This window comes from Ceratotherium simum, chromosome 30, assembly GCF_057802395.1.
Source record: "Ceratotherium simum simum isolate JZ-2026a chromosome 30, ASM5780239v1, whole genome shotgun sequence".
In the NCBI taxonomy this organism is placed as follows: domain Eukaryota; kingdom Metazoa; phylum Chordata; class Mammalia; order Perissodactyla; family Rhinocerotidae; genus Ceratotherium; species Ceratotherium simum.
The window spans coordinates 14,757,834-14,779,734 of NC_141929.1; the positions used below are offsets into that span (position 1 = coordinate 14,757,834).

Here is a 21,901-nt window from a genome sequence, read left to right on the forward strand (position 1 = left end):
GGAGATGAGACTCAGTCATTTTCAGTCTCCCTAGGAAAAGCCAGACCCGGGGAAGTCAGCTTGAAGAGGCTCACTCGGGGTCTCTAGGAAGGGTCCCTGATGTGTTGAGGGAAAACACCTCAGTGAGCATGGCTCCCAACACCATACCCAGTTTTTGGCCACGTGGAGGGCGACCTGCCCTCTCCGCCCATCTGAAGTCCTGCCAAGGTCAGGAAGACAGCTGCTGGCTCTTTACCTTCACAGAGCCCATGGCGGTGAAAAGCTCTGCTTCTGCTTCCGTTTCTCTTTTCTCCTCCAGCAGGAGGAGCTCCTCGGATGGCGGAATTATAAACAAAAATTGCTTCTGGATTTCTGTCGTGGCCAAAGGCTGTCGCTTCACAGGGTAGGAGATGATTGAGAATAAGGCGGGAGGTGGGATGGGTGGTCCAGAGGCACCCAGGCCCAGCATGTCTAGGATCTAAAGAAAAAGACCATGGTTAGTTTCCTCTGCAGAGGATGGGCTACCCCTAACTGCCTCCCTGAGTGAGCACAGGATGGTTCAGACCCTCCCGCCTTTCCCTCAACATCCTTGGGAGATGCCACTGCAATGGGCATGTGTCAGGGAAGGGGCGTGACGGGCCTGACACAGCTCTGTAGGTCCTTCCAGATCCCACGGCCCCAGACCAGGCTGGGGCTCTTGCTGTGGGCTTTGTGCTCCCTGTGCCTCTCTTATCATAGCCCTGTCCCTTTATTGTGACTGTTTAATTGTGTCTCCACAAGTGGACTGTACGCTCCATTAGGACAGGAACCAGGCCGATAAGCACGTGGCCTACCACATATAGGCACTCAAAAAACCTCTGTTTAACTTAAAGAGACCCGCTCTTAAGGTTCTGATATCTATACTATAGAGTTGTTCCATCTACTTCCAGATTCCATGTTAATTTTTCTTTTATCTTTAAATGTTCTTTCCTTCCAAAGTTGAAAGAAAGTTAAGATTGGAGCACGTCAAATTCAGCAGAGGAAAGAAAGCAGAGGTTCTGGGAACGGGGTAAAGGATGGGAATGAAGAGAGAAGTCAAAAAGAAACTTAGAGAGAAACAATTTACTCCTATAGCATTCTCCCATTCTGCTCTTTTACACAGTGAATGAGATTTCTCCAGAGCAGATGGCCTGAAAATTTAGTAGCAACTTCCTTCTCGGCATGGAAAACCCTCAGAATAAGGATGCTACCTCTAGATTAATTGCTGTCTTCGCAATGGTAAATGTTATAGCCCACCTGAGTGCCCATTCATGGACCAAAGGGGCTATTAGGCCTAGCAGGTAACCATTTCCACGTAATCCTGTGTTTCTAATCCTGTGGGTCAGGCTGCTAGTTATTTTCTGACTAATGTGCAGCTAGAGTTAACTCCCAGGATGTAGGATGTCTGTGAGGAAAGGGAGGAGTAATTTATACCAATTATTAAACTAATAGAGCCAGAGAGTTCTTTAAGCAACAGTCTAACCTACGGCTTGGAATGTGCAGAGTACAAACCAAGGCAAGAGGACAATCTTGGCTATAATACAAGAGTATAAAACAAGATGAGAAGATGTTCTTTTTCAAAAAACATATTTCTAGGGAAAAAAAAAGGACAATGATTCCTTACCTAAGCTGACCTGAGGCAGACTTGTGAAAGGCGTGGAGTTCGTGTTGTGTGTCCTCCAACTGTCCTCTGCCCCTTTGGCCTGCCCTGGATGGCTGTGGCAAGACTCTCACCATGAGCCCACACCACATCAAACTCACCTCCTGAGGAATTACCCTCACCCTCCTCAACCCTCACCTGCCATATATCACTCTCAGGCCCTGTTCTCTACTTTTTATGGTTGCATTGAGTTTCTGATAAACTAAACCAGAGGTCAGCCAGTCAAAACTGACACCACCACCCCTGCCCCCTTGCTACTTGTTTTTATATGTATGGAAACAGTAGTCATGCCCATTCATTTACATATTTTTACTGGTTGCGACAGAGACTGTGTGACCCCTCACCTGAAATATTTGCTGTCTGGTCTTTGACAGAAAAAGTTTGTCCCTGGACAAAAGGCTATAATAACCATCCCCTCCAAACCACTGCCCAAAGTGGCTTTTGGATATGCAACACTTTTGTTTCTAGGAACAAATAGCTATCTAATAGTATAATTTCCGTCAGTGTGGGAAGCTTGTGGGAAAAAGATTTTAGAGTAGTTGAGCCTCCTGCTTCACCCCAGAGTACACCTGCGTCGCCAGCCGGTAGCACAAGTACTGGCAATATTAAAAACCAACTGTATAGGTGGGTTTTTATGTGGTTAGATGAAATCATTTAGATCTGTGGAACTTTCTATGGATTTTCACTGAGTAGAAAAGGTTTCTTTCAGCTATTATGTCTTATATCCAAGAGAGCATCAAAAATTAAAAAATTAATGGAATTAAGGAGATATAGAAAGAAACGTTTTTGTGACAATTAGCACACTAGCCGCCACTTGATTGTTACATCTCCATCCAGGAGAAGAGTCTGTACCTGATCCCCCTTGGGGAGGCTGTCACTCTCCAGGGCCTGCTTCCAGCTGGACCCTTCAAAGTCAGGCGTCTGGATGTTTATCAATGGCACACCCAGGTCCTTCTTCCCTTCGTGGTCCTCCTCCCCTTCTCCCCCTCCTCCATCGCTCTCCTCCAGTGCCCGGAGCTTCTCCAGACGCTCCCTCTCGGCCTTCTCCCGCTCCAGGCGCTCCTTCTCCGCGCGCTCCTTCTCTGCGCGCTCCCTCTCCCGGTCCTTGCGGCCTCTGCGACCGCCCGATGGCGCCTGGCGCTGGTCGTCCGGCTCGTGGGGCGTGTCCTCGGCTCCGGGGTGAGGCAGCAGAACTCCTTGCTTCCGGTCCCAGTAGGCCAGGATGTTCTGGATGTCCTTCAAAGTCAACTCATAGATCTTAAACTTGTGGGCCAAATGCTTGTCAGTATCCTTTAGGAGGTCCCCTTCGCTGTCCTCTTGTTCCTGGACGAGAGGAAACCCCAGTGTGCTTTCGGCCAGTTGGTTCTTTCTCTTCCTGCTTAGTTCTTCCTTCTCAGTCATGGCCTGCTCCCTAACAGACACCTTCCTTTCTATTGCATCCGTCTTGACCTCTAGTTTAGAAAAGGTAAGATTCTAGAAGGCAAAAAACACACAAAATGTGCTTAAAACAGTTCTTTAAGGGAGAGCAAATCACATAAGGAAGAGTAAGAGGAAGTTTTGTTTCACAGGATTCCAGGCACCTCTTATACACACTAGGGTGGTGCCTAAGAATCGCTTTGGGAGCTTTTACCAAAATATCGGGTCTGTAGTCCTTCCCTGTTGGAGAGCTGGCACTGTGCATTTTGAAAAACGTGCATAGTGACTTTGATGTGCACTCCCGGCTGAGGGTTGCTGTTCTGAAGGATCAACAGAAAAAGATCACCAAAAATGATCCTTCTGCACCTGCCTTCAGGTGCCTCGGGAGAGGCAGCAGAGTGGAGTGGTCCAATCTCGGCTGCACCACTTGCCAGCTCTGTGACCCTGGGCCAGTGTTTCACATCTCTGCCCCATCTGTATAATCGGGATGGTAATATTAATAACTGCCCCAGAGGGCGAGTGAAGATTAAATGTGTGAATACATGTAAAAAGCTTATAACAGTGTCTGCCACAGAGTAAAGGGTCTTACTATCAAGTTATTAGAATTACACAGATTATGTATATAGTGGGTATCGTTGGGAACAAACGGGAGTTTAGAGTCTGGCTGTGCCTCAGGCTTTTAAAAAATATGTGTTTATTTAATGAACCTGGCACAGAGAAACCAACTTTATTCTTTTTCTCACTGCCCTTTTTTTTTATTGTCATAATAGTTCATAACAGTTCATAACATTGTGAAATTTCAGTTGACATTATTTGTCAGTCACCACATAAATGTGCCCCTTCTCCCCTTGTGCCCATCCCCAACCCCCTTCCCCCTGGTAACCACCAAACTGTTCTCTCTGTCCGTGTGTTAATTTATCTTCCACATAAGAGTGAAATCATGCGGTGTTTATCTTTCTCTGTCTGCCTTATCTCGCTTAACATAATACCCTCAAGGTCCATCCACGTTATTGTGAATGGGACGATATTTTCTTTTTTTATGGCTGAGTCGTAGTCCATTGGGACCCCTGGACACTGATTGCTCTGCCCTCTGTCTACCCAGATGTGGTCACTGTCTCACACTCACCTACTGGGACCAGTCTGCGCCTTGGCTGGAGTCTGGCTGTGGTTTCGCTCTCAGACCTCACGGTGCTGAAAGAGGTGCTGTGCACACCAGCCAGCTACACCCCTCAGCCACGATCGCCACCTGGACGTTGCTCTGCCCATCTGCCTTTCCCATGTCACAGGGGGCAGAGACGTGACTGCTAAGCTTGGCAGGCTGATAGACTGTTGGTACTTGTCTGCAAGGACAAGCGGATGCCAGAGCATCTTCCTTGACTGTTATCAAGGATATGCTCTTGGTTGAAGGCAGGTGCTTCACGACTTTGTGGCTTACTGGAGGCAAATCTTTAATACTAGCCTATGTAGTTCCATCCAGGGGACTGCTGGGGACAGTGGGAAGAGCAAGGACTGTGGTCAGACATAACGGGGTGAGGTCCTAGAACTGTGACTTCATCTCTCTTAACCTCAGACAGGGTTCGTGTCTCTGAACCTCTCAGGGTGGGTGGGATGCCCAAATGACAGAACTACATAAAGCACACACACAGCACTTCACACACATCAGCGTTCAACAAATGCTGGTCCCTTTCCTCCTGCCTTCTGCGCCACCACAACATCCAAACAGCATGAGGTCACTTTTCTGGAGGGGAAATGTGCCAATCGGTTGGCTGGTTGCGATGGCTGAGCCCTCTGCTTCTGCCTCAGGGTCAGGAGCAGGTGAGGGTTGCTACCTGCCGGTTTGCTGCTTGGGATTTCTTCACGGGCGGTTCCTCCTTTACTGCTCCTTGCTTCGGCTTTTTGATCTTCCGTTTTAGCTCATCTTCTTCCTTTTGCCGCTCAAGCTCCTGCTGTAGCTTCTTTTCGTGCATCTCTTTCGCCAGTCTCTCCAGCTCCCTTCATCAAACCAGGCAGAGAAAACAGAGTTCAGAGGCCCTCCTGCCCGAGCCCCTCCTCTGCCTGGGATTGCCCGGTGTGGGGACGGGGGCAGAGCTTTCTTGGGCGTAAAAAAGAAGAACAAAAGAGAGCTGGGTAAGCAGGAAGGAAGGAGGAAGGGAAGAAAGCAGGAAAGGACGGCTCACATCTGTCTTTGAATGGTCATTCAGCAAAACTGATTAATTGAAACTCAAATAAGAAGAAGTCTCAATTAATCTGTATTTCTATTCCAATCTGTTTTCAAAGGAGAGCAAGGCAAGGCCTGAAAACAAGCCTGATGTTAGCACTTTTTAAAAGCAACTTTCAAAGATTGTTCTGATTTTAGTACAGATGAGGCCCAGCTTCCTACGCTGTCACGTTTGATGTTCAGACGACAAGAAGTGGTGTTTCTAATAGCAGCCCCTACCACGGCTAGCTTGGAGCCATGGCGCCGAATCTGAAAGCCACATTCCTCTCCTCTCCTCTCTCTCTTTCCCTTCCTGCTACGGATTCAGCCATGCCTGCCCTGTTGCTAACGGCAGAGAGGGCACCAAGGCCGGGCACCAAGTACAAACAAGTGTGGAGGGCATAGCATTTCTGAAAATATAAAACCCATCTATTTTCATCTCCAAGAATCCCTCGTTGTTCCTGGTTGCTGTGGCTTTCCACCCACTGAAGCCGACCCATCATTACTTCATTACTTTGTGTGTGCGTGTTGTATGTGACACAAATAAGTCATTGCTGAGCTTTGAGGATCGGATCTGCATTTTCTAAGTCCACCATGAGATAAATGCCTGGAAGCAGTGGCCTGGATGAGAAAGAAAAGAGATTCCTCTGGAATCCCAAAGCTCGACTTTTCATACCTCTGGAGGACTGGGCATTTTTACAATGGACCATGCAGGAGAAGAGATGAGGGCATACTGCAGGGGAAGAGAGGGCAAGAAAGCTCTTTTGGGGTAAGTGGGACAAGTCTGGAGGTGGAGGGAGAGGAGAGAAGGGGGTTAAATTGTAGGCAAGTATCTTGGCTCTGCCCCCTCCTATGTTTGGAATCCTAAGGAGGGGCAGGCAATAAAACCCCCCTCCGCGGGCACAGTTGAAGATCTGAGGGCAGAAAGGACATATGTCCCACTGCCCACCTGTATCTGAGATAGCCTGAGATATTGGCTCCGAGTCTCCTGGGTCCCAGGTGGTGTGGAGGGGATCCAGTTGTTCCCATGTGGCCTTCAGTGAGGGGCACAGAAGGTGGCTCAGAGTGCTAGCTTAGGAGCCTGCCAGGGTCTCTGGTGAACTGCTCAGGCTGAGGATCAAGTAGGAGAGGCAGCCAGGCCACAGGGAATGGGCAGCACTACCAAAGGCCAAGTCAGTAGTCAGGGCAGGAGGAGAAATGGCTGAGGTATGAGTTCATGCCCATGTCAAGAGAGCAGCCCCCTGGCCACCAGCAGTGAACACCTGAGTACAGAGGTTGACAAGCCACACCTAGGGGGTAGCTGTCAGGGGGAGCCAGTGGGAGCCCCAGGACAGCACAGGGGCCAGAAGCCCCTTCCTCCATTACATTCCATAATCTTCCCCCTAGCCCCAAATACACGCAGAGAGAAGGACGGAGAGGAGAATGGGAGAAACTCTGAAGGGCTGCAGCAACCAGCACCCTGGATGGGCAAGATATGTTTTCCTACTCTCAGCAGGTCATCCTCCTGGGTCTCCCGTGGCCATTGCTATCCCCCTGGAGGATGACCCCAGTCTCCAGGATGGGCCACATGCCCAGCTGAAGCTGCTCTTGGAGGAACCACTTCCAGTCTGGCCAGCCCTTGGTTCTGACCTCTTCTTCCTCTCTAGGAGGGCCCGCTGAACCTCTCGATTAAACACGATTTTCTCCTCCTCTGTCAAGGCATCATATTCTTCCTCATCCATATTTTGGAGACGCTCCTTCTCTTTCTCAAGTGCTTCCCTGAATTTGTGCTCTGTCAGGGGAAGAGAGACAAGGAGGTGAGGAAAAGTCACACTAGCTTTGGCTGCGGGGTCTCCCAGTGGCTTAGCTCTCAGCCTAAACAGGCTGCGGAGGGTCTGCGACAGTGACAGGTGACTGGTACAGCAGCTGGCATTCGTAATCTCTGGTGGGATTTCCTGCATTCACACAGTTCCAAAATTGGTCTCCATCTGTGATAGGCTGAATAGTGGCCCCCAAAGATGTCCGTGTCCTTACCCTCAGAATTTGTGAATATTTTACCTTACCTGGCAGAAAAGATTTTGCAGAGGAGATTAAGTTAACGACCTTGAGTTGGGGAGATTATCCTGGATTCTCTGAGTGGGCCTAATATAATCACAAAGGTCCTTATAAGAGGGAGGCAGGAGGATCAGAGTCAGAGAAGGTGATGTGACGACAAAGCAGAGGGAGAGAAGGAGATGTGACAATGGAAGCAGAGGTCAGAGGGCTGCAAGGACGGCGCCATGAGCCAAGGAATGCAGGCAACCTCTAGAAGCCGGAAGAGGCAAGGAAAATGATTCTTCCCCATTGCCTCCAAAGGAAGATAGCCCTGCTGAAACCTCGATTTTAGGACTTCTGACCTCCTGAATCGTAAGACTGTGTTGTTTTAAGTCACCAAGTGTGTGATAATTTGTTACAGCAGTGACAGGAAACTAATATACCACCCATTGACTTTATCCATTACGAGCACATGCCACCAAGGTGCTCAGGGTGACAGAACCACTTGCAGACCAAGGGGAACTGTCTTCCACACCCACACATTCCAGGTCCAGAAGTGTGGTTCTCACTCAGCATAAAGACACTTGGCTTCTTCACACTTCACTGCACAACATTCTCACCTTACATTCTTGTAGGTTTGAGCTTTGAGCTCAGAGATCTGCACCTGAGTTCTTTCTCTGACACTTACTAAGGGATAATGACAGATAAGAATGATAATTACTCCTTCATAAGGTTGTTGTGGGCATCAAATAAGCAATTATGTAAAGCACCTGGCCCAGTGCCTGGCACATTCATAAATGTTCAATAAAAATTAGATTTTATACTGATGCCTGGTGCCCAGGCCTAGGCCAGTTGAATCAGAAGCTCTGCATGCAATTGGAGAAACGCTGGCAGATAAATGAGCTGCTGGGTTAGTGCATGGGGGAGTCTCTCCTCTCTCCCAAAAGACATACAATCATCTCCAGCTAAAACCCTCAACCATTAGGGCTTCTATCTACACACCCAGCTTCACCCCTCTCTCCCACTTTCTTCTCATCTTACTCTCCCCTCTTTGAACCTCCTTAGTGCCCTGCAAGCACTACGTTCTCTAGCCTCTGCCCGAAACTGCCTCCTTCCTCCATTTTCACTCATCTAACTCCCATTGTCCTTCAAGGCCCAAGTCAAGGTCCTTCCCAGTGAGAAGCTGCCTTTGACTCCCTCTAGCTGTGGGTACACCTCCGCCCTCGCTTCCCTCTGTTAAAGCACTTACCAAACTGCACTATAATGGTCTATTTGTGGGTTCTTCCACTGTCCTATGAGCCCTCCATTCATCACCCTCACCCCCAAGGCAGGACCTTGTTTGTCTATTCTTCTGTGTCCTGTAACCAGCAGGGTGTCAGACACAGAGTAGGCAGGCACTCAATGTTTGTTGTGAATGAATCCCAGAGGTGGCAGATCATTAGAGGTGCTATAAGGCGTTAAGAGCATGGGCTATGGCATCAGACTGCCTGGGTTCAAGTCCTCGTTCTACTATTGACTAGGTATGTACATTTGGGCAAGTTACTTAATTCCTCCTTTCCTCGATTTCCTCATCTACAAAATGGAGATAGAGGTACAATTATCTCATAGAGTTGTTGGGTGCATTAAATGAAGTAATCCATAGCAAGTGCTTAGAGCAGAGCCTGGTGAGTATTGAGGCCTCAATGGTCAATGCTAGTGACAGAAAGGACCAGAGGGTCCTAAGATGCTTCTGTAGTTAGAAGCCTCCACATACGGCACTTTTTATCCATTCTCTCTCTCTCCCCAAATTTGCTTATTTCTTTTCTAGGCTGCCAATATTTCTTTCTCCTTCTCAGTACCTTACAAGTCTATGACAAAATCCTACATTTATAATCATTGGAAGTGTGTGTGTGTGTGTATGTGCACACGTGTGCGTGTGTGTGTGTAGAAGTTTGTAGGGTATGTCAGGAAATAGGAAATAGGTATTAGCCAATTCCTTTACTGGAGGTCTTATTTTTGAAGGATTATTCATTATAATAAATAAAGCCCACATGTTCCTGAAAATTAAAAAAAAATTTTTTTTTCATGTGATAATATTGTTACTTTATGCTGCCTTAGAACTTTTTCAAATGCAGATGATTTAGGGGAGAGGAGCCCATAATGCAGCTGTGAGAAATTTCAATCCAAAGATAATTGAGAAAGTGAAAAGTGATATTTTCTTTCAAGTTGGTCATTATGGGGAAATGAGCTTTCTGGAAAACCAGGAAGCTGGAGGTCAAAATACTGCTGGGGGATGCCTGTCATTCTTCCTGATTTTTCTGTGGATGAGAATATAAGGAAACGGTTGGGTTCTGCTTAACAACTAAGAGAGTCCAGTGTTTGTAAATATTTCCTTAAATGGAAAAGCATTATGATTTGTGTAGATTGTTCTAGAAGAGAGGGGGAAGGCCAGTGAGGAAGGGAAGTGATGTAGGCAAAGCTGAGACCAGAGCAGGACGCTGCCTCCCAGAGACAGTGTCATCTCCTCCCTTGGGGGCCAAGATTTGCTAGGTCTGCGCCTGACTTAATTGGGAACTTGAGCTAACAGTACTCTGTGTGTGTGTATCTATTTTTAATCACTGAAAATTTTTTCCAGGCTACTGCTGTAATGACAGAAAAAGCAAAGGCTTTAGAGTTATGCAGACTTTACTAATCTGCTATGTGATCTTACACAAGACTTTTGATATCTCTGTGCCTCATTTTCCTCATCTGTACAATGGGGATAACAACCTTCACAGGGTTATTGTGAGGATTAAGTGACCCAAAGTGTCATTTAAAGACATTTAAAGTGCACAAAATGTCTGCTGCGGTGCATGGTACACAGTAGGTTAAAATGTAGAAGTCGTCTTGTAAAGTTTATCAGCACCTCTAGTTTTACAGGAAACACACAGCTGGCTTAAACAAAACCAACAAGCTAATTGGTCACCCGAGTTGGGATGGAACCCATGACATGTTTCCCTCAGGTTGGTGGTAATTACAGAGAAGGTGAAGGGTGCCGTGCGATATTGGGGGAAAGAGGAGTGTGTCTGTTGTCAGAAGAGCTGGGTTCATCTTCATTCTATAACCTCAACAGGTCACTTGTGTCTCAGTTCCCTCATATGCGAAGTAGAAATAAGAACTCCCAGCCACGGCCCAGGGCAGAGGTGGGACGCCAATGAGACGGCAGCTGTAATAGCTTCATTTAAACCCAATGGATTGTCATGGCAGGGAAGCATTTTAAAAAGGCTAAAGCTCTGTTGAAAGGAAAGACCTGTAAGGGCTTGGGAAGGGCAGCCCAGGAGGGTATGGGGCCTTGCCTTCTTGCTCCTTTTTGGCTTTCTCCTGGGCCTTCATGGCTACATAATCCTGGGCCATGTTGAGAACATAGATGTGCTCCCGGTTGCCAATGGCCTTCAGCAGGCAGAGGAGAGCAGTAGCCGCGTTCCGAGCAAAGAGAGTCTCGAGGCTGTCAAACACTACTCCTCGGTAGCAGTCGCTCAGCTGAAACCAGAGAGAGCAAAGACGGTTACCATGGCCATAGATCCTCCCTTCTCTGTGGAGAAAGCTGCTTGCTGGTGCTGGTGCTGTTACTGATGCTGCACTTGGCTCTGCAGACCTACCGGACCCCGATGAAAATTCCATTAAACTGCCCTTCCAACTGCTAAATTCAAGGTGTTGTTATAAAATAAAAGAATAAAGATTTTATCAGTCATGAAAGATCTTTATGGTACATATTTGAATAATAAAGGATTTATTCCGTCTCTACGGAAATAAAGAAAAACAAAATGTTAAACTGAGGGTTTGGGGAGATGCAGGAGGTGGAGGGAAAGAAGATGCAAAGGAAAGATGTCGCCGGCCACAGAATAACAGGCAGCAAGGGAGCAGTAGCAGATGGGCTGTTTGCATTTTTCTGAGTGGCATCACTGCCTTGGAGGGTGGTGATTTTGATAATACTAACCATTGAAGAACAGCCTCTGCTCTACTGCAGTGTTGCTCAAAGTGCAGTGCGTAGACTGACCACCATTGGCCAGGAACTGATTACTACCAGTTTTTGATGAGACAAGAATCTTGTGTCAGAACGTAAATCAACTACATCACTAAATAGTTCAGCTGCCATTTTTTTGTTTGTAGCAAGACTTTGTGGACAAAGGAAGCCGTGCAAGCTCCATATCTCAGCAAAGACCAGCACTTTGAGTGGCACAGCTCGACTGGCTTACTTTGGGCTTTACCAGTGCTCTCAGCCTTTAATCTGGTGCATGAGACACCTGCACACTTATTAGAGCCCCTCGCTCACATCAGTTGAGAGTGATGTTACCGTTAATGCAGGAGCATTAACATAAACCTTTAACGTAAACCATTTCCACTGATGACATTCCTCCTCTTCTGGGAACCTCAAGTCTAATTTTGTTATATTTAACTGTGCAATTAATACTGTAGATCAGTTTGAAAAACGAAACACACAACTCCAGGAACTGGTGGTCGATTTAGCTCCCTAGAAAACAGAAGCAGCAAACAGGCTCAAGTGGTAACCTCCCCCATCCTGCTGATCTTGTTTTCTTTTAACGGTATAACACTTAAAATTGTTTTTAACAAACGGAGTTACTGTGTTTCTGAATTTAAAGGCAATATGTCATTGTAGAATAATGCAGAAATGTATCAAGAAGGCTAAAAATCTATAATCCTGCTGTCCAAAGATAACCACAGTTAACATGTACTTGAAGAGTATTTACTGTGTGTGATATGCATTTATAAATATTTTTATAGAAATGTAATTGTGCGTTACATACTATTTCATAATTTGCTATTTTCACTTAATAACATATTGCAAATATATTGTTACAGCAATTAACATAACTCTCAATTCTAACTTTTTTTTTTTTTTAATTTTTTGTTTATTGCAGTAACATTGGTTTATGACATTGTAAAAGTTTCAGGTGTACATCATTGTACTTCTATTTCTGCATAGATTACATCATGTTCACCACCCAAATATATTGTTACAGCAATTAACATAACTCTCAATTCTAACTTTTAATGGCTCTACATTGTAATTTTTAACACACCACTGTAGGGCTGTACTGTGCCTCTTTTCTCTTTTAATGTGTAACATTCTGCTCATTGGCACTTTAAGAAGGTGAATGGCTACAGCCAGCAGACTGAGCCAGGGTCAGGGACTGATAAGCTGCCAAAAGGAGAAGTAAATGACTGTTGGGTGAAGAAACACATCTTTCCTCTGCAGGGTCCCTGGGTTCTGAGCTGTTGTGGGTGGGCGACAGTTCAGAATCTCAGCTCACAGCACGGGGCTCGTGTATGAGCCCTGCAGCTCTGTGCAGGTGGGCGTGGACGCACCTGTATGCGCTCGGCCAGGATGTGAATGAATAGTTCCTCAGGGAGCACACAGCTCATGAGCCCCGTCTCACCTCCGATACTGGCGCTGACACTGAGCCGGCGCTGCGTGGGCCCTGAGGGGAGAGGGCTGGAGGAAATCTGTTGAGTGGGAGAAGGACCAGGAGTTAGAATCCAGTTTGGTGTCCCAATAACTCCTATACTTATGAGCCATATGACTTTGGGAAAATCATATAACCTCTCTGGGCCTCATTTCCTCGTCTGTAAAATTGCATTGTAACATGGAAGATTCCTATCTTCCCCCCAAAATTGCTGTAAGCTTTAAGGGGGAACACGGTGGAAGGTGCTTTGTGTATGTACTGAACAGCACACGTTTGTTCATTCATTCAATGAATATTAGTTGAGCACCTATTATGCACCGGGACCCTTTTGGTACTAGGATTACAGTAACAAACAAGGCCAGCAATGTTGCTGCCTGTGTGGTCCTTACATTCAAATGGGGGAGATAGAAAAGAAGCACATGAATATACAAATCAATCGTATAATTTCAGAGGGTGATGAGTACTAGGGGGAAAATAATCAGGCAAGGGAATAAAGCGCGATGACAGGATTGGACTCTGGCCATACCTGGACAATGTGAAAGAACAAGACAAGATCCTGAGAGAAGAGTCTTTCTGAGAGGGCACAGCAAGCTCCTTCAACACAAGAGTGCTTGTGGGTATTTGGGGAGCACACAGGAGCCCAGTGTGACTGGAACTGAGAGAGCGATGGGGAAGATAGTCAGGCTTCAAGTCAAAGACACAGTCAGGCCAGAACCTGCAGGGTTTGTAAGCCACGCAAGGATTTTATTCCAAGCATTATGGGAAGTTGTTGGCATGTTTCAGGCAGAAAAATGATCTGATTTTTATTTTTAAAAGAGCGCTCTACCTGCTGCATGAGGTGACAGGAATGGACGCAGGAAGGCTGGTTAGTAGGCTATCTCTGTGGTCAAGGCAGGAGATGATGGTGGCAGGGACGAGGACGGTCCTGGTGGAAGTGGGGAAAAGTGGCTGATACAGGATATATTTTTGAAGTAGAGCCAATAGAATTTGGGATGGTGTGAGAAAGAAGCATCAAGAATGGCTCCTTGAGTTGTGACCCGAGCAAGTCAGAAAATGGTGAAATTATTTACTAAGAAAGGAAAGACTGAGGGGCTGGCACCACGGCCTGGTGGTTAAGTTCAGCGCGCTCCTCTTTAGCAGCCTGGGTTCGGTTCCCAGGGGTGGACCTACACCACTCGCCGGTGGCCATGCTGTGGCGGCAACCTACATACAAAACAGAGGAAGACTGGCACAGATGTTAGCTCAGGGCCAATCTTCCTCAACAAGAACAACGGAAAAATAAAAAGTAAAAGAAAGAGAAGACTGAGGGAAGAACAACTTTTTGTTTTGTTTTGTTTTGGGGGGAGCAAGAATCACTCTTTGGATGTATAAATTTTGAGATATAAATTTTTCTAAGCCACTCAATAGAGATACTGAATGTAAGTTTAGGTATATGAACCTGAGTTTGGGGAGAAGTTAGGGCTGGAGATAGAAATTTAAGGGTAATAAGCACACTGAAAATATTTAAGTATTTAAGTAATGAACTTGTTGACATCACTATAAAGAAAAGGTAGATAACAAAAAGAAAAGAGTAGATGACTTAGTCTTAGCTACTCCAAAAAAACTAGGAATCTGGAGGAGATGGACAAGTGGAGGGAGTCATTAATGTGGCAGAGGGAAAGTAGAAGACTATGGTGTTCTGAAAGCCAAGGGAAGAAAGTATTTCCAGGAGGAGGCGGTTATCAGCTGCCAGAGGTCACATGAGATGAGGACAGAAAACCGGCCACTGGATTTGGCAAGCTGAATGCCAATGACTTTGAGAAGAATAGCCAGTGGAGCGGTGAGGACAAAGGCCTCACAGGAATAGTTGAAAGAGAGAATGGTGGTGAGGACAAGGAGCAATCATGCAGCAATTCTTTGGAGGAATAGCTGTGAAGAGGAGCTGAGAGATGAGGTAATAGCTAGAGGGGGATCTGGGGTCACTGGAAAGTATTTTTAAAGATGAGAAGTAATACAGCATGCATAGATGCTGATGGGAAGGATCCAATAGATAGGGAAAAAAACAAATGGGAGAGAGGGGACAATTGCAGGAAGTTAGCCCTTGAGTAAGACAGAAGGGGTGGGGTCTGGTGCACAGCTGCAGAGCCGGGCCTTGGATGAGAGCAGAGGCAGTCACTCAGCTGCAGGGAAGGCATGGCACTGGGTCAGGATAAAGGCTGGATGGTAGATTTGGTGGTGGGAGGATGAGGTGGTGATCTTCTGGTTGGTGCTGCTCCCTCTATGAAGTCAGAAGAAAGATCATTAGCTGAGAATGAAGAAGAAGCTGTCTTAGAGGTTTGGAGAATGATGACAGCAACAAAATAGTTATCTTGAGGAGATGGAGGGTAAATTTACTAGGGCAGATCAAGGATCCACTTTAGATTTGTGGTCTTAAATTTAAAATAACACCATGACAGAGAGACGAGGATTTTCTCCAGCTATGTTCAGCTGCCCTGCGTGGAGGAAGTGGAGAATTGGGTTTACCAGGGATGAAGTTTTGCTTGGAGAGTACAGTGAAGGAGCAAGGAAGTGCCTATAATGACAGACCACAAAATCCAAACTGGATAAGTGAAAGAGGTGGTAGGCATTGAAGATGTGGACTGGAGGTTTCAATGGGACCAATTACTTACCAGACTAAGTCATCTGGAAAGTTAGACGGTGGTTGTCAGAGAGTGGGTTGTGCAATATAGAGATCTCGGAGTTTATGGGTAACGATGAACAAAGTCTAGAATACGGTCACGGTAGTGTGTAGCTGAGGAGGCCATGGAATTGAGAAGTGAGAGTGTTGGATTAAGTATCATTCAAAAGATCAGGATTTCTAACTGGTGCTTTCCTGGAACAAGGTGATTTAGAAATAAATGACCTTGCATTACAGGTCATATCTTCATTATACGACATATTACACACTTCTTCCCATTTGCAACATGACTAAAGTTTTAGTCATTGGAGAGTTCATGCTTTAGGAGAAATTTAGAAGACCAAACAGCCCTCTCTGGGTAAAGCGCTCTGACAGGGTGACTGTGGCCCAAACCATTTGAGTCTTGTCACACTGGAGCACAGCAGGCAGCCACATGTGGGAGCTCTGATTTCTACTGTGATCTTGAACAGGTTTTAAGTTTCCTATTTATTGAAAGGAGATTGGAGTCAGAATTAGGATTTTTTGCTGCCTTTGATATATTCTAAAAGCCTTACTTCACTGTCCAGATGGACAGACCAAACCAAAGCAAATGATTCCCCATGACACCCTATTTAATACAAATATACGAGTTTTAGTTCACCCATAAACGTCTATGTAAAGAACATCATATTAGATCATGGAAAAGAGGGTTAAAAGGATGATGCTCCAAAAGAAACTGAGTCAATGGTTTCAGTTCCCAAGGTGTTAGAAGAATGTGCGACTGAAGTGAAGATCAGAGACATCATCTGGCACAAATTCAGCCCTTTGGGATGCCCCATCCGACCTGTATACCTCCTCTCACATGAAGACCTTCACCTCCACTCCATCCACTTGCTCTCCATTCACCCTCCATCATCCACTTGCCCCACCAACCCTCCATTCACCTGTCCCATCCAACGTGTGGGCCTCCTCTCCTATAAGGAACTTCACCTCTGCTCCACGCACCTCTCCCACTCCCCTTATAGCACTCTCAGACTATAACAAGACCCACAGACCCTTTCACTCTTCCTGCTTCTCCCATTTTATTGTCCTCCTCTTAACTCCTTGTCTACCTAGGGTGGACTTCCCATACTGATGCCATTCTTAACTTCCCCCTTGTTCTGAGTGCATCCCCATCCCTGCAATGATGACAACTTCTCTCTCTGCCTCCAAATGAGTGCTGCCAGGGGCCACTTAGACAAATCTTACTGTGAAGTTATGGCTTCTCATCTTGGCTGGGCCATGAGCATTCTCAACTATCTTTTCTTTTGTCCACCACCAATTTCTGATTCTATTCCTCAGTGGGCACATCAGGGCTTTGCCACTTCCCTCAAGCATGCTCTTCAACCCAACCTCCTCAATACTTCCTGGAAAGACCTTGCATCCTAGCCTAGAGCCGTTCAGCAAGACCTTCTCCAACCTCTGCTCTCCACTCCACTTTCCCCACACGTACCTGTATCTGTTTTCACCTTTACCGACTCTAGAGAAAGCTGGCTCCTGTATCTTTTAACCGTGCTTAATCCTGCCCTTCCTGCCTCCTCCTGGAATCTCATTCCTTCTTGAGTGGATCATCACCTTATATTTCTCCAGAAGCTCCTGTCTTTATAGACCTGCTTGTGCCTCCACCTCCTTTCAGAGAAAGAACTCTCTTGACCCCGGGTTTGCTTTTCTAATGACTACTCACCTTTTTTCCTTCTCTTTCAAACATCTTAGAAGCCTACACACACTTGACTCCACTTTCCCACCAACAACTCATCACCCACCTGTCTCTCACAGTGCCATCCACTGTCTCTGGCTTCAGCACCTGCTATTCTGCCCAGATTGTTCTCAAAGTCCTTTGGCACATGGCTCAAACTCTCTGACCTCTTTATGACTTTCCAAGACTCCCTTGCAGCCATCCTGCAACTTATATTAATGGTTCCTTAGCATTCCCTTTGTATTAGGTTGAGCCATATGAAATTACTGTTATGGAGTTCCCAAATGGTTGAATATTGGTGATTTCATATGGTTCAACCTAACTCTTTCTACACACTTCTTTTGTCTCCTGTCTCATTTTTTCCCCAAATATTTGAATGTGTGGGTTAGCTCCATCATCAGACTCTTAGTGCAGCTTGACTGCATGGAATTTGCTTTATTTATCTTCACTTTGCCAGCACCCAACCCAGTGCCTATAACATTAAAGGCACTTGCTGAACACCTGCTGGATGAACACTCCTTTCAGGAGGAGTGGTGCAGGGACAGTGCTCAGGCCTGCCTGGCGAGGGCACCCAGAGCAGTGAAGTTGTGCTGACCTGGCTGCAGGATGCTGAAGAGGAGGAGGAGGAGGAAGGATCTCAATTCCCCTTTCAGGGAGCCCTGATTTATACCTGTGGCGTTTCAGATGAGTGCTGGTGATGCTGCTTCTGAGACCCAGAGCCGTGGCTCTCCGCTTTGCCTTTGGTGAGCAGCACGCTCCCACGCACAGTCTTTGCAGGTTTAATATCAGGGGTTACCAGAGTGGATTCCGAGGCGAACTTGCCCAGGGTCTCACTGCTCAGTCGTATTTGTCCCACGGCATTTTGGCTCAAAGCAGCCTCCTGGGCTACATGGAAAGAGTGGATTTATATTAAAAATCACCTTAGGATAATAAGGAAATAACAGCAGGATGGCATGCTGAAACCCAGTGTGATTCTCTGAAGGAACAGAAAACCATCTCCACCTGCAGCTGGCTGAGTGGGGCTTGGAGAACAGGCTCCGCCCACTGAGGACTGGACGATGATGGGTCAGTGGGAAGCCGGGCCTGGAGTCCAGGGCTCTTCACAGCTCATCTTCCCCGTGGATCCCATGTTAGTCTGCCCCACTTTCTCTTCCAGCCCAGAGGGCAGTCATTTCTGAAACTGCTGGTATACTACAGCCCTGCCCTGGAAACCTAACACCTGACCTTTTGTGGTTCTATGCAATGGTGATGCCAATGAGTGGCTTGGGTAGGGCATTCTCTGCTCCCACAGCAGAGCTGCCCAGAAGAGCAAATAGACCAAGTAATAACAGTGTGTCTGTTGGCAAATGTGGCTTCAAGATTAATTTCTTCGTTTCACCTCCATCCCCTCTTCCAATCAGATCGTCACCCTTAAGCCACTGAGAAGTTCCCTTTCAGAATCAGTGATTGATGTAATTATTTAAGAGGTTACCATGACAGCTGTTCAGAAACACTCTTGCTAGAGTGCCTTTGGCTTTTATGATAAATTCCTGCCCCTCCTAGCCCCAACCACAATGGCAAGTCCTGTCTCATGACGTCCCCTGGGGCTCCTACTCTACAAGGATGGACCATGTGCCTCTGAAGGAGAACGGGCTGTAGCAGACGCTGTTGGCGCCCTAAATGTGGTGATGGGGCTGTATGCTGTGCAACTTCCCCGTTTCTCTAGCTCTCAGGCAGACTCGTTAAGACTTATTACTCCTTGTTGACCATTTCAGCAAATTAGATCCCGGAACTCCCTTGAGAGTTGTCACTATGCTGACTCTGCTTTATCTTTTCACGCAGCTCCATTCCTTCCATCCCCCAGGAGCTGATTATAGGTCCAAGGACTCCATACTGCACCTGGGGACTGCGGGGGAGCCTGAAGCCATCAATGGAGCAGGTGCATCAACATTCTGCTCCAATTATAGAGCTTGTAGGTCCTGTGTTCATCCAGGCCCCATCACCCCCCGTCCCTCTAGGCTCTGCCTTGATAATGACTGCTCCAGCCTCCTGCCACACTGTACCTGTTCACTTCACTGTGAGTCCTGTTCCTCCCCGGCCCATCCCCCTTGACTGACTGCTCTGGAATCTCTTCTGTGCTCTCCACATGCCTTGTACCTTTCCCTGTCCGTAGCATCATTCCTCTGTATCTTAAAAAGCTAGTTCTTCTTGACACAATACTAATAAAAGTTTTCATTTGACTTTTCCTTTCTTTCAAGATATCATTTCACTTCTTCTTTCCTTCACTGCTCAGTTTCTCAAAACAGTGGTCTAGTCTAGCTCTGGCCAATATGTACGTAATTTACATTTTTCTAGTAGCCACATTAAAAAAGTAAAAATAGATTTTAATGGCATATTTTATTTACTCTATATCCCAAATGTGATCATTTCAACACGTAAACTATATAAAAATTATTACTGTGCCATTTTACAGTCTTTTATTCATACTACATCTCCAAAATCCAGCGTCTATTGTACACTTACAGCACATATCAATTTGGACTAGCCACATTTCAAGTGGGTACCGCATGGGATGGGCAGGTTTAGATTTATCGCTTCCTCTTCAGGAACGGTACAGCCTGTTGACTCCACAGCAAACAGCAAATGTAGGTTTAGGCTTAATCACTCCGTTGAAAGAATTTTCTCCAGAGTCACCAATGACCTCTGAACTGTGAACCTCAGTGGTCCTCTTCTCAGGGATCATTCTATTTGAACTTTTGGCAATCTTCAATTACGTTCATTTATTGATTCAATACACTTTTATAAATCTTTACTCTGTGTCTACCACAGGCCAGGAACTATTCTAAGGGCAGGAAATATATTAGCGAAGAAAACTAACACAAAGCCCTGTCCTCAGAGGCTTACATTCTAGTCGAGGGAGATAGACACTAGAGTAAATAAATAACATAAATAGTATGTGAACTAGTGATAAGGGCTAGGAGAAAAAGAGAGGGGGATGGGTCCCCCAGAAAGCTCTTCCCATCCCTCTCCCTCCTGCTGTCTCTCTCCTTGACCTTCCTGCATCCCATTCTCCTGATTGCCCACCCCTCTGACCCTCACTCTGCCTCCTTGGCTTCCCTTGGCTTCTCCTCCACCACTGCCTCCTAAAATGTTAGTGTTCCCTAAGGTCCCATCCTGCCCTGTCCAATCCTTTAATCTCTTTCTGGAACTTTCTGGGCTGATTTCCTCTACTCCAGTGGCTGCACCTCTTGCTTCATTTAGGAAGACTCCCCCAATTATATCTTTAGCTTGACATTACTTTCTCAGGCCTCACTACTGTGGGCTTCAAAAACTCATTTAATTTTCCTCTCCAGCAAACTTTCTCCTCCTTCTATGTTCCCTATCTTGGTAAATGATATCACTCTGTTCCTGGTTTCCCTAACTAGAAATCTTGGTGTGACCATCTTGAATGCTTCCCATTCCTTTAATTCTCTCCCTGGCAGGTGGCTATCAGGTCAGCCGGCCCAGGCCCATTCATCTTCACCTTCACTATTGCTTCCTTTACAAGACATTACAAGAGTTACTTTCCTACTGTGACCTTCTGGTCATTTCTCCCATAGGGTGAAAACTGCCCAACTCCTCTTTTCCTTCAAAATAAAATCCAAATTCCTAATCTTGGCATCAAGGTCAACTATGATTGGCTTCAACCTGCCTTCCCACCTCTAGTTTACTGTCAGCTTCCCTGCTCTCTTGGTCTGGAATGTCCTCGTCTTCATCTTTGCCTATCAACATTCTCCTGCTCTTTCAAAGCCTATTTCCATGAAAACTTCTCCAAATCACACTTATTGGTACCCAATCCCAAGCTTGCTCTTTCACAGAAGCCAGTATTTAGGTTACAACATTATTTTCCTCTGCTCCAAAAGGGCACATGTCTGCTCCCCTCCAGGTGTCACTCCCAAAGGTATGGGCCACATCTTATTCATTGTCCTGTTGCCTCTGTGCCAAGTGCATGCCTGCATTGGGCAGCCAGGAGAGCTGTAGATGCTTGGAGAAGAGAATTCTCCTCTGGGCTACTAAGTTGGCAGCATGTTGTAAGTCAGCCTTCAACTGGGCTATTGAAGAAAAGCTCAGTGAGGGAAACACAGAAGATGGGGGTTAGCAGGGGGGGTGATGGCCACTTGACCACAAAAAGTCAGAGGAAATGGCTCTTACCAGACTCTTCTCCTTCCTTCATGGACTGCTCTATGGCAGCCTTGATGCAGAGCTCGCGGGCCCGAATTCCCGGGATGTTGTTGCCGTCGGAGATGGCTTCCAGCACAATGGAGTCGATGTTCAAGCAGGCTGCATTGTAGTACTTGGCAATGCTGACTGCAGTGGCTGACTTTCCTATAAAAAAGGTCGGGGGACTGAATTTCCTGGCTCTCATTTGCTCAGTGTCCTAGACAGAAAAAGCTTCTAGGATAGAGGCCCCTGTAAAGTGATCTCTCCAAGTGTTCTGTCTCTAAGTCTCTCGTGTAGCCAGAGGTGGCAGCAGAAAGAGAAGGAAGACCTGAGCCAGGAGTTAGGACCATGGATTCTGGTCCTGATTCTACCACCGATGCGCCATGTGCTATGGCAACTCACATCCTCTCTGGATTTTCTCCTCAGTTTAAAAAGTGATTCTCTCAGATGATCTTTAAAAATCTTGTAGCTCTTACTGTCTCTGAGTCCAATGGGAAGACTTTTTTGGTTTAAAGAATAACTTGCGTTAATTTTTATTCTCATTTCAAAATGCCTCCTCATTAAAAAGAAAGCAGAAAATTCAGAAATAACAAAGAGGAGAAAAGAAAAACAGATCCATAATTCA

General features: G+C 46.3%; 1 protein-coding gene across 2 annotated transcripts in view; it reads right to left on the reverse strand.

Annotated features, from left to right (window-relative positions):
- HYDIN (HYDIN axonemal central pair apparatus protein) overlaps positions 1 to 21,901 on the reverse strand; it is a 323,416-nt gene that overhangs the window by 80,778 nt on the left and 220,737 nt on the right. For both annotated transcript variants that reach the window (XM_004431814.3, XM_087419963.1), the window contains exons 39-46: positions 21,268 to 21,441; positions 17,768 to 17,982; positions 12,630 to 12,767; positions 10,598 to 10,781; positions 6,900 to 7,041; positions 4,903 to 5,065; positions 2,510 to 3,130; positions 236 to 457 (exon numbers count right to left, since the gene is read on the reverse strand). In XM_004431814.3, coding sequence (XP_004431871.2) covers positions 236 to 457; positions 2,510 to 3,130; positions 4,903 to 5,065; positions 6,900 to 7,041; positions 10,598 to 10,781; positions 12,630 to 12,767; positions 17,768 to 17,982; positions 21,268 to 21,441 — 1,859 coding nt within the window. The remainder of the gene's footprint in view (positions 1 to 235; positions 458 to 2,509; positions 3,131 to 4,902; positions 5,066 to 6,899; positions 7,042 to 10,597; positions 10,782 to 12,629; positions 12,768 to 17,767; positions 17,983 to 21,267; positions 21,442 to 21,901) is intronic.